Source organism: Pantherophis guttatus, chromosome 10 (genome assembly GCF_059756535.1).
Source record: "Pantherophis guttatus breed Tessera chromosome 10, ASM5975653v1, whole genome shotgun sequence".
Taxonomy (NCBI): domain Eukaryota; kingdom Metazoa; phylum Chordata; class Lepidosauria; order Squamata; family Colubridae; genus Pantherophis; species Pantherophis guttatus.
In genome coordinates, this window is record NC_142072.1 from 17,012,383 (window position 1) to 17,028,637 (window position 16,255).

Sequence of the window (16,255 nt, forward strand, 5' to 3'; positions counted from 1 at the left end):
TAAGTTAGTCCCCATAACATGTTAAGCCAACCCTTCCAAATATTAATGTGCCTTGTGTGACTCTAACTACTGTGGTATATAGGGCATGATTGCTATCTACAAGTGATGTGAACCCAGCAATTCTGACACACTCAACAAAAACTTAAAGAAACCATGGCTTAATAATAGTGAAGTTTTCAGTAGCAGGGCACAATACAGAATACCAGAATTGGAAGGGACTTTGGAGATCTTCATGTCCAACCTCCTGTCAAGCAAGAGACCCCAAACTTTTCTGGACAAGTTGCTATCCAATCTCTTCTTTAAAACCTCTAGTTATGGAGCATCCACGGATTCTGAAGACAAGCCGTTCCACTGATTAATTGTTCTCACTATCAGGAAATTTCTGCTTAGTTGTAGGTTGAATCTCTCTTTGATGTGTTTCCAACCATTACTTTTTGTCTTGCCCTCAGGTGCTTTGGAGAATAAGTTGTCTCCCTCTTTGTGGACAACCTCTCAAACATTGGAAGTCTGCTATAATGTCACCAGTTAAAAATGCAGCCAAAGATTCTAATCCCTTGCTCAAATAGGAGATTCACCAAGCAATCTCAAGCTAGTCATCATACCTATTACTTGGGTTCATATTACTCTTTGCTAAGCATGGGTTGCTGGGTTCACATTGTGCATAAGACCATGACTCGTAATGAAGACACCATAATGGCTAGGTTCGCATAAAAGATTAAGCCAAAACTAAGCCATAAGATGGCTTCATTCAGTTGAATTGTCTCACCCTATCCTGTCTCACAGAACTACTGTGAGGTAAAAAATAGAGGTAGAGAGGTAGAGAATCACCTATCTCTCCAGCATTCTTTGGAAGGAGAGTAGGTGGAATGAAAATTTAATAAAGAAATACAGTCAAAATTTTTGTTCTCCCACAATACATCCATCTTACCCTGCTAGCATTGTGTACAGAAGGATTCCTAAGCTCCAAATATCACAGGCCTCATCGTAGCCTTGGCGTTTCAAAACCTAAATTAGAACAAGAAAACATGGAGACATAATTATCAACTGTAGGAAGAACGGGAGAATACGCTGACAAAAAGGGAAAGCAATGAAGCTGATGGTGCTCCCTGATAATTTTCTTGGTCTCTTGAAAAAAAGAAAAGAAATAAAAGAGGCAAGGGTGACATCTCCAGTAATATAAAAATCTGCAGAAAAACCGTGAGGTAGAAAGCAGCTCAGTTTTTAATACATGTAATAACAGCTGCAGGGATTGTCTATGCACAAAATTGGAAAGTGGAGAAAATACCTTTGGAAGAAGACGTAATAAAAAAAATCTTAAAATTGTGCAGAAATGAATAGATTAACTCTGATGATTAAAGATACTCAGAATATTTTAAAATATGGAATGATTTTTATTATTGGTTGGAGAAGAGATATAAATAATTAATTATATAAGTATGTAAAAATATGTGACGAGTTGGATATTATGTTAGTGATGAATTGATATTGTGGATTTGACAAGGATCAAGATAGAAGTAATGACAACTATACAGAAGAAGAAAGAAACTTTGGAAGATAACACCGAGATGTCACAGGGAAGAGAAAACTGATGTATTAAATGTTTGTTTGTTTAAAAAATAAAAACTTTTTTAAAAAAGAAAGCAAGCAGCTCAGTTTCGAGTTTCTCCTCTCTATCACTCCTGCACATCCTATAAAGAAGATGATCCATACTTCTTTACCTTTCCTTATCCTCTTTCCATTTCCTGTTGTGTCATTTAAGAAAAAGTCAGTCAATTCCACTACTTTCCAGCCATTGGTTGTGCTATTACCCAAGGGTGTTTTAAATATTGTCAGGGGTGGTATTCACTTCCCTTCGCTACCAGTTCGCAAATGTGAGCCGCACGCAACACCACGCATGCGCAGGACCTTCTGCGCATGCGCAGAGTGTCAAAAAAGGGGCGTGATGACATTTGGGCGGGTGGGTGGAGCCTCCTACAGCCGCCACTACCGGTTTGTCTGAACCATATAGAACGGGCTGAATACCACCACTGCGTGTTGTTACAAAAAAAGGGGTTCGGGACAACCTCTAGCTAAGATTCTGCGCAGTTCGGAAAACCCCCAAATCCCACTCCTGGCTGGCTGCCCTGGCTGGCTGCCCTGCCCACCCCTCCCCTCCCAGGAGTCCCCACGTGGCCTGTTTTGGATGCAGGGAAGTGCAGGGAACGCACGGAGGCTTGGGGAGAGAAAAAAACGGGCCTACTGGAAGTCCAGGAAGGCCAGAAACAGGGCCGTTTCCGGCCTCCAGAGCCCGGGGAGGCCGTTTTCGCCCTCTCGGAGGCTGAAAGGAAGCCTCTGGAGCCCAGGGAGGGCAAAAACACCCCCCTCCCATGGTGCAGGAGGCCGATTAGGCCACGCCCACCCAGCAACCAGGCAGAGAACCCCTTGCTAAAATTTTTGAAGCCCACCCCTGCCTATCAGATAAAACAAAGGTAGCATTTGGAATTCCAGGTATATTCTGGCTTTCTTACCTAGAGGACACCATGAAAATGCAAGAAAGGAAGCCATGAGAATTTGTGATAGTTACTAAAATCCAGATGCCGTTAGGAACAATCGGAGGAGAAAAGATCCCCAACCCAAACATGCTAATATGATGATCTGGGGAAAATCTGCAAGAGGAACATAACTCAGGGACTTCAGAAGATTCAGCTAAGAGCAAAAGTAGGCTTTATTTTCAGTTTGGGGACAGACGCAAGTGCTTAAACAACCATTGCACTTGATTCCATTGTAGTACATTATCCTACAAACATTTTCAGGCACAAAAATGTATCGATCAGGTCTTTTAATTCAGCCCAGTTGGGTGGAGAAAGTGATTACAGAGTTTTTCCTGAAACGAATGAAATTAATATAACAAAAGTATGTTGGGAATTCGACCCCAACAAACTCAGGTTTATGAGCTGCTTACCTCTGGAGCAACGAAGTTGGCAGTATAGCAAGGGGTCATGAGGAGCCCGTTGTCTGCCCTCAGTTGCTTGGCAAACCCAAAGTCACAAATACGAATACATTCTGGGTTGCTGGACTCATCTACATAGAGGATGTTGCTAGGTTTCAAGTCTCTATGGACCACCTGCAAAGCAGAAGTGGAAATTTCAGGTCATGAGTTTGCAACTGCTTCCTTCCAATTTACAGCTATGCGCTCCAGTTCCAGATGTTAAACTTCAGTCTGATCCTACAACTGCAGTGTATTTCTTTCCTGCTCTTGGTTACAGAGCCCCTAATAAGGAAGACTAAAAAAAAAAAAAAGTAGAAAAAGGGTGCAATAAAACAGAAGTCACAATACATTGATAGAAAAGGATTGTTAAAATAATGTTGCAATGGAAACTACAATCAACCTGAGGCTGAACCCACAGATTTTCACCACAAGAACGTTCTAGAATCTAGAGATTTGCTACTACCAGAGAAAAATAACCCCCGGGTTTGGATTGTCTATAATTGTTTGTATATAATTGTCAAATCTCATGTGACAAATGAACTTCTAGCCAAGACAAAGCCGAAGTCATTCTTTTGCTTTAATTCAGGCATGCGTGTGACCACCTTCAAATTCAATACAGCACCACCAATCTGGTACTAACACCTGCAAAATACTAGATGTCCATCTCTTCTGAGGAATCTCTTCTGACATTTACTTTGTACTTCTTCCACATCCTTACAGACCCCTCACATCCTGGACATAAACTGTTTAAACTCCTACCCTCAAAATGAGACTATAGAGCACTGCACACCAGAACAACTAGACACAAGAACAGTTTTTTTCCCAAACGCCATCACTCTGCTAAACAAATAATTCCCTCAACACTGTCAAACTATTTCCTAAGTCTGCGCTACTATTAATCTTCTCACTGTTCCCACCACCTATCTGCTCCCACTTATGACTGTATGACTGTAACCTTGTTGCTAGTATCCTTAAGATTTATATTGATATTGTTTCCTAATATGATTTGATTGCTTATTTGTTCCCTATGACTACCATTAAGTGTTGTACCTTATGAATCTTGACGAATGTATCTTTTCTTTTATGTACACTGAGAGCGTATGCACCAAGACAAATTCCTTGTGTGTCCAATCACACTTGGCCAATAAAATTCTATTCTATTCTATTCTATTCTATTCTATTCTATTCTATTCTATTCTATTCTATTCTATTCTATTCTATTCTATTCTTCTATTCTATTCTCCTGATGATACTTTTCTTCATCCTGATTTTTTTAAAAAAGAACGACGACCGTAGTGGATTTACCCTGGCTTTTCCCAGTTTTGATGTTTGTTTTTGCTTCAATGCAGGTGATTTTTATTTGCGCAACAGATTAAAACATGCAATAAATATGCACATAAACATTTTGTCATGCAAAAAAACCAAGCGACCATCTTGACGTTGTGACCATACACCCTGGCACAAAGGCAGGGAGGCCCAGGGAAGTGGGAGGGTCCTTGCCAGCGTCTTCTACTCACCCCCTGGGAGTGAAGATATTCCACGGTCTTGCAGATCGTGTGCAGGACGGAGCTTGCTTCTCTTTCTGAAAAACACTTCTGCTTGAGAATCCTGTCTAGCAGCTCCCCGCCTCTCATTAGTTCAGTCACCAGGTAAACATGCTTGCCATCATCGTACACCTGCCAAATGGATATTTCTGAGCAGGTCTGAGAAAAACGATTTACCTTGTTTCCCCAAACCGTCTCCCAACTTAATATACTATACATCAGAGGTGTCAAACTCAAGGCCCAGGGGCCGGATCCGGTGCTTAGATGTGGCCTGCAGGCCCGCCCTGAAAACAGCAGACTGGCCCGCCTTGCCTCTGCCAGTGAAAACGGAGCTCAGAAGGACCGTGCGCAGCCCTCCCGGGCTCCATTTCTGGCCGCGATGGCCTCCTGCAGCCCTCTGCCAGTGAAAATGGAGCTCGGGAGGGCCGCGGGCTTCATTTTCACTGGCAGAGGGCTGCAGGAGGCCATCGTGGCCAAAAACGGAGCCTCTATGAGTGACGTTGAGCTGGCCACGGCCACCCTGACCATGCCCCCCCCCTCCCCGGTCCCACCGAGGTCAAACCCAACCCTGATGCGGCCCTCAATGAAATCGAGTTTGACACCCCTGCTATACATCCAACTTGAGGCCTGGAAATTGCACAGGATGTAATTCTGCCCGGTGATAAAGATTTCTACAATACAGAAACAGCATCTCCGCAACCATGGAGTTGTTGTGTATGACGTCTGAGCTCTGAAACAGAGGGTTGTGTGTGTGTATGTGTCTCTCTCTAGCAATATTATGCTGAATCAGAATTGAAATGCATGTCAGCAGATATCTGATGGATTACAGCTTTTTAGGGCCCCATATACATAGGGCTAACTCTTTCCACTGTAACCCCCGTTTGTTTTTTCTTATATTTTACTTCAACAAATACCCTCTGTAAAAAGGAGAGCCTGCTCTGGGCACCAGGAAGGAATTCAGAACTGTCTCTAGATACAGCTTCAAAAAGTCTGTGTCTTTTATGAATCCTGCAAGGCCATAACTGTGAGCAGATCTAATTTGGGAGTGAGAAAGACAGCAAAGGGATGTTTATCCACAGTCATTGTCACCAATGAACTATAGGTAATTCACCTAACGACCACACTTTAGATTGGAATCTCAGTCGTTGAGTGAAGTAGTCATTAAGTAAGACATCATGTGATTGATTTGCTCAATGACTGCAATCTTAGCACTCCTGGTTGTTCATTAAGCAATCTCATGGGTCATTAAATAGATGGAGTCCCAGGTAAGGAGCACAAGGTGCCTGGGATGCACAAGTGTTTCTCCAACTCAGGAACTGAAAATCCTCCCTGCTGAAATCCAAGTAGGATTTTTCAGACTCCGAGTGGAGAGAAACTCATATATGGCCTATGCCAGGCCTCCCCTACTCCACACTCCTTACCTTACTATGGCTGCTTTTCTGTTCTGGAATTGTAAATCCTCTGACTGGAAAATCCTGCTTGGATTTTGGGATAGATTTTTTTTTCGGCCAACCCCCAGAAGAGGGAGTCCTCTTGGCAGGCAATTTCCCTGCCAGCTTCCCCATTGATTTCCTGGGGAAGCCAGCAGGGAAGATACAAATGGTGATCCCATGATCACAGGGCGCTTGGCAAATTCACCGTAAATGCAAATAGGCTGCCAAGCATGCCTATCATGTAACTGGACGGGCACTGCGACAGCCATAACTTCAGGCGTGGGGCGCAAGTGCTTTATTCAGCACTGTTGTAATTTCGAACAATTGCTGAACGAACATTTGTGAAGCCAGGACTGCCTGCACAAATATTCCGATCCAATGTCCTGCCTTAGTCATGAATGAACAACTGCTTTCCCCTCACAAGCAGAGCCTGTCGATAAGCTCTATTTTGCTATGACACTCACGTCCTTCAGTGTGATGATGTTTGGATGCTGTCCGTACCGTAGGAGTATCTCAATTTCCTCGGAGGGATCTCGCTTACTCTTATCAATAATCTGCAAGAAGAATATGCCGTCTTAGTACGACTTACTACTTACTACTTTTGGGGGGAGGGATTATATTTAAAAGTTGAAAACATGACATACATATTTAATTTCAATCTCTCCAATAATTGTGCACGGTTTTATTACTTAATTATTCACTGTATTTCTAGTCCAGTGATGGTTAATCTTTTTGGTGCTGAGTGCCCAAAGTGTGTGCATGCGCGCAAATGCACATGCGCATGCCCGAACCCCCAAAGTGCAATGCAAGAGTTCCCCATGCAATGCGCCCCACCCCGTGCATTTCAGTGCGTTCCTTGTGCATGCGCACACATCCCCGCGCATGTTTTGGCTTCCAGGTTGGTGCAGAAGGCCTTCCAGGTCCAAAACGGGGCGCGGGGGGTGGGTGTGTGCATTCCCAAAATGCAATGAGAGCACCCTCCACACATGCACCCCACCCCGCATGTCCCCTGCATGCGCCCTACCCCCCGCACATGCGCAGCAGAGACCCGAAGACCAGCTGGCCGGCAGGAGGGACGCGCGCGGTGGAGCTGGGCTGGGGCAACGGCAGGCATGCCCACAGACAGATTGCCATAGGTTTGCCATTACGGCTCTAGCCCATCCCATAGTCTTGAGTCATATACAAAGCAATTAAAACATGCTATAAAAGATATTTTAAACCAATATAAAAAAGGCTTAATTTATAAAATTAAGCAGCATAAATCATGAGCATCAATATAAAAATCAGCTTCCATAAAAACAGCAACAAATGGCGAACAAAAGAATATAAAGTTCTAAAAATCTGTACAATATATATATATATTTAAATCAGGGTGGATAAAAATCAATGATTTTTTTAAAAAAATAAAAAAAATCAGTTTTTTTTATTTAAATCGGATTTTTTTGATTTAAATCAGATTTTTTTTATTTTTATCGAATTTATTTTAATAAAAAACTTTTGGGATAAAAATCTATTGTAAGATAGTTTTCTTTTTAAGATACATAAATAATTTAGTTTATTCAGCATGAAATGTAGCTTAGTTATGTAGCATGAGGCTGTATATTCTGCAACACTGGGACTATCGGTGAGTCAACAGTGGGTCAAAGGAGTAGCAGAGATGACAGTTGCTCTTTAAAAATTATCATTTAAATCGAGTTGATTTAAATCAAGCCTTTTTACTAGTGATTTAAATCATGATTTAAATTGTGATTTAAATCAACTCGATTTAAATCAAATCCACCCTGATTTAAATAACCTTTTTTTAATATGGGGAGGACACTCGGATGTCTGATGCAAGTGCAAAACATTGTTTACATAACTAGACACACACATTATGACCTACAATCCCACCCAAGGTGCCCGTGCGGTCAGCAAATTCCCATGGTGAGATGTGAAATCAGGGATTTTCCCACTCGTTCAACCCCAACGTTACATCAATTCACACCTGGGATTGGCAAATGCAGTTTGAACACCCAAATTCAGGGACACGAGGCTAAGACTTCCTTGCGCACAGAAACCCAACTTTGCTCTTCTGCATTATATCCAGAAGGAAGCGTCTCTTTAAAACGAATAGTGGGATTTTAAAGGATTTCACCGTTCTCGGGCTGGAAGAAAGAAGAAGCTCTGACCTTGGCTGCGTATTCTGTGCTGGTTGCCTTGTGAATACACCGCTTGCATACCGAATAAGAGCCCACACCGATGGCTTCTTTAAGCAAGTAACCATCATTAAACTGGAGATTCTTCCCATGCAGTTGCTATAAGGAAAGGCAATAAGGAAAAATCAAGTTTGCTAGACTACACACAAAGTCTCGCATTTGCTGAACCTCTGAACCAAGATGGAGAAATCCAGGTAAGGTTGCATATACAGGTAGTCCTTAAGTTACAACTGTTCATTTAGTGATGGTTCTATGTTACAAAAGCACTGAAAGAAGTGACTTGTAATAGTCCTCACGCTTAAAACAGTTGCAGCATCCTGACAATCATGTGATCAGAATTTGGGTGCTTGGCAACGAGCATGATTGCAGCGTCCTGGGTGTGTGTGTGCGGGGAATCACTATTACTATTTGCAACCTTCCCAGCTTTCTGCCAGCGGGCAAAGTAAATAGGGGAAGTTGGATGCACTTAACAACCAACTGATTTGCTTAACAACTTCAGGGATTCGCTTAATTGTCGGGAAAAGGCCATAAAATTGGGCATGATTTACTTAACAACTGCCTTGCTTAACAAAAGAGATTCTGGTCCTGATTGTGGTTATAAGTCAAGGACTATCTGAATGCTATTTTCATATAATGCATAATTGTTGCAGAATGAATTCCTAATTAAAATTCCCCTCCTCTCTAATCTAAATTGGCACTAAACATCACAGGACAAAGAGCAGTTTTGGAGCAGGTTAAGATTCAACAAATGCAAAAAAAATGTGTTGACATTCACAGATGCCATAGACTATATACAAATCATCTTTGACAGATACATAAATTGGCAACAATATATTTATGTATGTATGCACAATTTATTGCCAAGTTAAGAAACAACTTTGATGTGGCTTTTAAATTGCATACAAATTCTTGCTTGATTTAGGAACAGCCCCCTCCCCCCTCCCCCCAAGGATTCTAAGGAGCTCTGCAGGTTTTGAATTCTTTTTCAAGCCTTTTCCAGTCTTTTCTTACCTGAACTACAGAATGCAAAGGCATAGGTGGTGATTTAGCTTTCTCATCCTCTATCAGTCCAGTGGCCACAAAGCTGAATCCTCGGAAGAGCTGATGGGCTCCTGCACTAGGTGGAATTCCCGGTGAATCTAGAACAAAATGGGAAAAAAAGACTAGAACTCAACTCGCTGGAACTTGGACCACTGGCTATTCCTTCCCCAAACATCCAAGACAGTGGTGGGATTCAAATTTTTTTACTACTGGTTCTATGGGACTGGCTTGGTGGGCGTGGCAGGAGAAGGATACTGTAAAATCTCCATTTCCTCCCCATTCCAGGGGAAGGATACTGCAAAATCCCCATTTCCTTTGATCAGCTGGGACTCGGGAGGCAGAAAATAGATGGGGGCGGGGCCAGTCAGAGGTGGTATTTACCGGTTCTCCAAACTACTCAAAATTTCCGTTACCGGTTCTCCAGAACTGGTCAGAACTGGCTGAATACCACCTCTGATCCACGACTGAGGTAGGACAAGAGCTGGCTGGGGAATTCTGGGAGTTGAAGTCCGCACATTTTAAAGTTGCCAAGTTTGAAAAATACTGCACTAGCCAGCTCTAATATTTAGACCAGGATGAGGAACCTAGTGGTGTTGGACTAACTCCTTTCCCTCTGACCACTGCTGGCTTGGAGGTGAGAGTCCAACATCTGGAGAGTCCTATGTTCTCCATATCTGCCGTTTCTTCAGTCCCATTAACCATAGGAACATAAAATGCTTATCTGAGATGTACAGAAAGGAAAGAATTGTATAGAGCCGTGATGGCAAACCTATGCACGTGTGCCCAAAGTGGCATGCAGATCCATGTCACTTGGCATGCACAATGTTGCCCGTTCCTCTTCTGGGTTTTTGGTGCGCATGTCCATGCAGCGATCAGCTGGCCTTTTTGCATGCAGCAGTGCCGGTAACTGGAAAAGCTGGTCTTCCATTTTCCTGCGTGAGCATGCGTGCTGGCCAGCTGATCGTCGCATGCGCATGCATGCCAGAAACCTGGAAGGGTAGCTGGCCAGCGTGCATGCGTGCACCGGAAACCAAAAGTTCATTTTCGGGAGCACCCATGCAGCTCCTCTTCCGGGTTGCGGCCCAGACACACACGGACGCTATCACTGGTATAGTGAGTCCCAATGCATGTTTTTATATTTATTTTGTGCGATGCCACTTTTCAGAGACAAAATATCTTTTCTCTGAATTGGGAGAGTGTACAGGATCCCAAATCTGGCTGAACCTGATATACGCAACAAAAGCCACGAGAAAAGGCCAAAGAAGGCAAGAACACAGAAATTTGCTATTTCCGTGTTCTATGAACAGATGTGCATAGTGTCTGTAAAGTGAATACAGGTACATGCACACACACACCGTCTTGTCTTCAAATTATTAAAAACCAAACACCAACCTTTGGGTGTGCGGGAGGTAAATTCTTTGTCAAAATAAAAGGTATCGTCCGGCCGGCCCACAGCAGGTTTGAACGGTGGCTTGATTTCTCGACGGAAAAGCTTCTGGAGGATGGAAAATCATATCGAAATAAGAGGGTGAGGGTGAGGGTATGGATGCCCCAAGAGAGCCAAAGATGCAAAGATGAAAATATCAGTCACAGGCTTTGTTTTTCATGGAAATGGTGTCCAGGTATTTCAGCAATACCAGTTTGGCTATCAGGAAGACGCCAAGCTGGGTTCTAATTGATTGGTTACCTGCAAAAGTTTGGAAACCAAAGAAATGCAAATGTGTCCTGGAGGCAGTGGTGAAATTCAATTTTTTGTACCAGTTCGGTAGGCGTGGCTTTGTGGGCGTGGTGTGGCTTTGTGGGCGTGGCAGGGGAAGGATACTGCAAAATCCCCATGCCCACTCCACTCTGGGGCCAGTCAGAGATGGTATTTACCGGTTCTCTGAACTACTCAAAATTTCCGCTACTGGTTCTCCAGAATCTGTCAGAACCTGCTGGATTTCACCCCTGCCTGGAGGGCTCAGATCTATTGTTTGAGGAAACAAGCCAGCATACCCAGAATGGCTTCTATTTTAGTTTGCTCCATAAACAGGCCTAATCTATATACAGGTAGCCCTCAACTTACAACCATTTGTTTGGTCATCATTCAAAGCTACAACAGCACTGGAAAAAAAGTGACTTATGACCATTCCTCACATTTCAGATTGTAGCAACACCCGCATGGTCACATGACCAACTGCCATGTATTTATAACAACTGCAGTGTCCCAGATTGTGTGATCACTATTTGTGACCTTCCTGCAGGGGTGAAATCCAGCAGGTTCTGACAGATTCTGGAGAACCGGTAGTGAAAACTTTGAGCAGTTCAGAGAACCAGCAAGTACCACCTCTGGCTGGCCCCAGAGTGGGGTGGGAATGGGGATTTTGCAGTATCCTTCCCCTGCCACACCCACCAAGCCACGCCCATAGAACCGATAGCAAAAAAAACTGGATTTCACCACTGCCTTCCTGGCTAATGGCGGACAAGCAAGCTCAATGGGGGAAACTGGATTCGCTGAACAGCCACATTATTCACTTAACAACTGCAGCGATTTGTTTTAACTGTGGCACAAAAGGTTGTAAAATTGGGTGCGACTCAGTTAATGATGACTGTGCTTAGCAACACAAATTCTGATGCCAATGATGGTCGTTAAGTCGAGGACTACCTGTATGGTCCTGTGGCTGAAACCAGAATTTTAAGATCATACCAAATGAAACAGGAAGCAGCAGACCAAAACAATTCATATACTCACATTCCAGTCAATGGTAGAGTAGAAAGAGTGACGTTTGATTTCTTCAACACCATCTGGGCCAGATCCTGCAAAGTACAGTGCACTCTTTTTGACCAGTTATACACTCATCTTAGAGTTAATGCATGCAGCAAAGAACAAAGGTGGGCAACCATGGCAACTTTACGATCTGTGGACTTCAACTCCCAGAATCCCTTTTGGCTCAGGGATTCTGGGAGTTGAAGTCCACAGGTCATAAAGTTGCCATAGTTGTCCATCCATCATACAGAATGTGTCTTTCCACCCCAGCAGCAGAATCCTATTTGTTTGGGTGCTAGGATTCAACATTTTGATTGCTTTTAGTTTTGACAAGTTTTAACAGTATCGTGCTATGCAGGAAATCCTGCTGAAAGACCTACTGGGGTCCATGATCTGACTCCCTTGCGTCTTGGATGGGCACACTGCGAGGATGCTCAGATGCAAAACTAGCACAAGGGTCTTACCTAACCTGTTGATTGGGTTCCTCTTGAAAAGGGCTCGCAGAAGACTTTGGGCTTCACAGCTTAGAAATTGGGGCATGCCCAGCTTTGCTCTAAATGAAAAAGATACATATGTATATAGATATGTGCAGAAGTGGACATGAGACAGCAAAGGGGAGAAAACCCCTGCAGCACCCCCATTTTTCAACTTCCCAGTGACCTCTCTTGCTTTGAGGAGCAAAGCAGTCTGTCAGGTTTCGTTGCTATCTTAAATAAACTTCATTCTCAAACGCAAAGTCTCTAATGAATCTTTTTTTTATTTAAGAATAGGAGAACGACATCCCTGAACTCTTTGTGCAGCCAAAACTGGCACCTCCTTCCAAACCCCTCCCTTTCCGTTCTTCAACCCCAATGTCTCATTGGCCATTGTGCAGATCCATCTCTTCGTCCCAAGCACTTTCTTTTCACAGGAATTTCCCCCCTCCCTCTGTCACCCAGGTAACACTATCTACTGAAGAGCAGGAAACTAGGTAAAAGTTCATCTCAGCATTAAAGCAAAGCTTCTCCCTCTTTCATTCATGTCAGCGCTGAAGGAGATCATAATTTGGAAAGCTGACATAGTCACTTGGCACAAACAAGCCAAGAGGCTCCAAATGATATCCCTCAAAGGCAGGGGTGGGCTGCTGGGGGTTTGCAGAGGTTCGGGAGAACCTCTAGCTAAGATTCTGTGCAGTTCGGAGAACCCCCAAATCCCACTCCTGGCTGGCCCTGCCCACCCCACCCCACCCCTCCCAGGAGTCCCCACGCGGCCTGTTACGGATGCAGGTAAGTGCAGGGTGTGTGCGGAGACTCGGGGAGGGTGAAAAAATGGGCCTACTGGAAGTTTGGGAAGGCTGGAAACAGGTCTTCAGAGGGCCTCCTGAGTCTGGGGAGGCAGTTTTCGCCCTCCCGGAGGCTCGAGGAAAGCCTCCGGAGCCTGGGGAGGGCAAAAACGCCCCCCGCCGCCATGGTGCAAGAGGCCGACTAGGCCACACCCACCCAGCAACCAGGCAGGGAACCCCTTGCTAAAATTTTTGAAGCCCACCTCTGCTCAAAGGCCTGGTTTTTAAGGAATGCAAAGCAGAAGTCTCTATTTGTAACCCCTGGAACAATTTCATCTCTGAATCAAATGAAGGTTTCCAACCGTATCAGAGCTTGGAAACTTTTGGGGCCCACCAGGAATTGTGAAAGCCCGTTTTTTAAATTTGCACACACACAAAATCATATCCTGAAGTGGGGAGTTGATATAGGGCAAAGTGGTAGAACCCGAGAGTTAAAAGAGGGACCAGCTTAGAACCTCCACATAGCCACAAGTGTGTTTAAGTCCAACCTTCCTTGAATTCTGTTGATCCTTATCAAACTCCTAGCAGATGCTAACCATGAGTTGAGAATGATCCGGAATAGAGCAATAAATTAGTTGATTTGGACCTTCCTGTGTGGAGCTGGTCTTTCACATCTAACTTTTACCTATTCACCAAATGGCTTCCATGGCCAGGTGCATTCAGTTATAAAATAAATATTTATACAATAGAAACTGGTAGGGATGCTCACCATCCCCATCTCTCACAACTCCAGCATGGTTTCTACCATCACTACATCTATGTCAACTTTTTCTTCTTCTCCGCCCCCATCCCACCCACCCCCAAAAAACCCCTCAAAGCATTGAGCTGAGGTCACTTTTCAATTTTACCTTCTACGATTGTCAATATAGTCTGGGAGATCCAGCACATTCTCAGAAACCAAAAAACGATGCTGGAAGGGTTTTGTAGCCTCACTTTGGTAAACGAATACATTCCATGAAATTTAAGTCAAGCACAGCAGAGTCTAGGAGATGCCCAGGCATAGGGGTGAAATCTAAAATTTACAACTACCGGTTCTGTGGGCGTGGCTTTTGGGGGGGATTTGACTGGGTGGGCGTGGCCAACTTTTTTTTTTACTTTTAAAAGCATTTTTTTCTACAACCTTAAGAGGTTGCAGAAAAAAATGCTTTTAGAAGCCTCTGACGATCAGGCAACTCAGCTGGGATCGTTAGAGGCTTTTAAAGGCATTTTTTTTTCTACAACCTCCTTCGGCTGAAGAGGTTGTAGAAAAAATGCTTTTAAAAGCCTCTGACATCCCAGCTGAGCTGCGCGATGATCAGAGACTTTTTTTTTTTTTTTACTTTTAAAAGCATTTTTTCAGCTGAAGAGGTTCTGGAAAAAATGCTTTTAAAAGTAAAAAAAAAAACAGCCTATGATGATTGCGTGGCTCAGCTGGGCATGGGGGGGGGCGCAAGGATTTTTGCTACCAGTTCTCCGAACCACCTGCCGCCATCGCTACCGGATCAGGCGATCCAGTCCGAACCGGGAGCATTTTACCCCTGCCCAGGCACACTGGCATCCATAAGCATCCTAATGCCTACGTCTCCTCCATGCTGCCATGGGGAAGGTGCCCGCACATGTGTGGTGGAGCTGGGCTGGGGTGACGGTTGAGGTGCCCGCAGAGAGGGCTCACGCGTGCCATAGGTCTGCCCTCACGACTATAGATCATAACATCTATTAAAGGTCAGAGGGACAACGAAGATCGGTGTCTGTGCATAAAACCACCAGATAACCTTATCGGCTTCTATCTCTTTCCAAAGAGAAACTTTCCAAAGCAATTGACTAACTAACGGTCAACCTGAGGCAAACCCTCCCCGGGGTCTGCAATGCTGAGACTTACTTAAGAATGAGCGTCATCGTTTCCTTCCTGTCCTTCCCTTGGAACGGCAAAGCCCCCGTCAGCATCTCAAACTGCAAAGAACAACACGGAAGAAAAACAATGAGCCCGGGAATTCCAACAGCAGCACTCCCCATCATTATTTTATTTAGACCACAGGCCATAAAATAATAGGGTTAGAAGGGACGTTGGAGGTCTTTTAGTCCAACTTCTGCTCAAGGAGGAGGCTCTAAACCAGGGGTCTCCAGTGGTGAAATCCAAATTTTTTTACTAATGGTTCTGTGGGTGTGGCTTGGTGGGCGTGGCAGGGGTAGGACATTTGTTAAGCCGATTATGCCCTATTTTGCGACCTTTCTTGCAGCACTTGCTAAGTGAATCGCTTCAGTTGTTAAATTAGTAACACGGTTGTTAAGTGAATCTGGCTTCCCACTTGACTTTGCTTGTCGGAAGGTCGCAAAAGCTGATCGCATGAGCCCCCCCCCCAGACACTGCGACCGTCATTAATATGAGTCGCTTGCCAAGTGTCTGAATTTTAATTGCGTGACTGTAGGGATGCTGCAAAGTGTGCATAAGTGTGAAAAATGGTTGTAAGTCACTTTTTTTCAGTGCCATTGTAATGTCGAACGGTCACTAAATGAACCATTGCAAGTTGTATTAAGGAGCTTGTTGCCCTCCATGGTTCAAATCAAATAGAAACTGATCGTTTTGAGCCAGGCCACTTTTACTTACAGATAATCGCCACAAGAGGGCAGCACATATTCAGCTAAAAACCATCCTTGCTTTGCATTGGAGGCGCTTTTACAAAGCCAAAGGATTTTAAAGTTCTGCTTGTTTGAGCTGATTTCAGGGGTCTCAGGTGTGGTATGGAACAGGGGTGGGTTCTAATTTTTTTTACTACCGGTCTGTGGGCGTGGCTTATTTAGTGGGCGTGGCTTGTGGGGTAATGTGACTGGGTGGGCATGGCCAACTTTAAAAAAAAAACTTTTAAAAGCATTTTTTCTACAACCTTAAGAGATTGCAGAAAAAAATGCTTTTAGAAGCCTCTGACGATCAGGCAAGTCAGTTGAGATCGCCAGAGGCTTTTAAAGGCATTTTTTTTCCTACAACCTCTTCGGCTGAAGAGGTTGTAGAAAAAATGCTTGTAAAACAGAG

General features: G+C 44.0%; 1 protein-coding gene across 6 annotated transcripts in view; it reads right to left on the reverse strand.

The window, feature by feature from the left end:
* The window catches only part of RPS6KA1 (ribosomal protein S6 kinase A1), a 107,607-nt gene that overhangs the window by 6,797 nt on the left and 84,555 nt on the right, over nt 1-16,255 (reverse strand). For all 6 annotated transcript variants that reach the window (XM_034413552.3, XM_034413554.3, XM_087876954.1 and 3 more), the window contains 10 exons: nt 15,107-15,177; nt 12,392-12,480; nt 11,913-11,977; nt 10,574-10,676; nt 9,152-9,279; nt 8,114-8,239; nt 6,410-6,499; nt 4,486-4,644; nt 2,942-3,103; nt 929-1,005 (listed from right to left, as the gene is read on the reverse strand). In XM_034413552.3, coding sequence (XP_034269443.1) covers nt 929-1,005; nt 2,942-3,103; nt 4,486-4,644; nt 6,410-6,499; nt 8,114-8,239; nt 9,152-9,279; nt 10,574-10,676; nt 11,913-11,977; nt 12,392-12,480; nt 15,107-15,177 — 1,070 coding nt within the window. The remainder of the gene's footprint in view (nt 1-928; nt 1,006-2,941; nt 3,104-4,485; nt 4,645-6,409; nt 6,500-8,113; nt 8,240-9,151; nt 9,280-10,573; nt 10,677-11,912; nt 11,978-12,391; nt 12,481-15,106; nt 15,178-16,255) is intronic.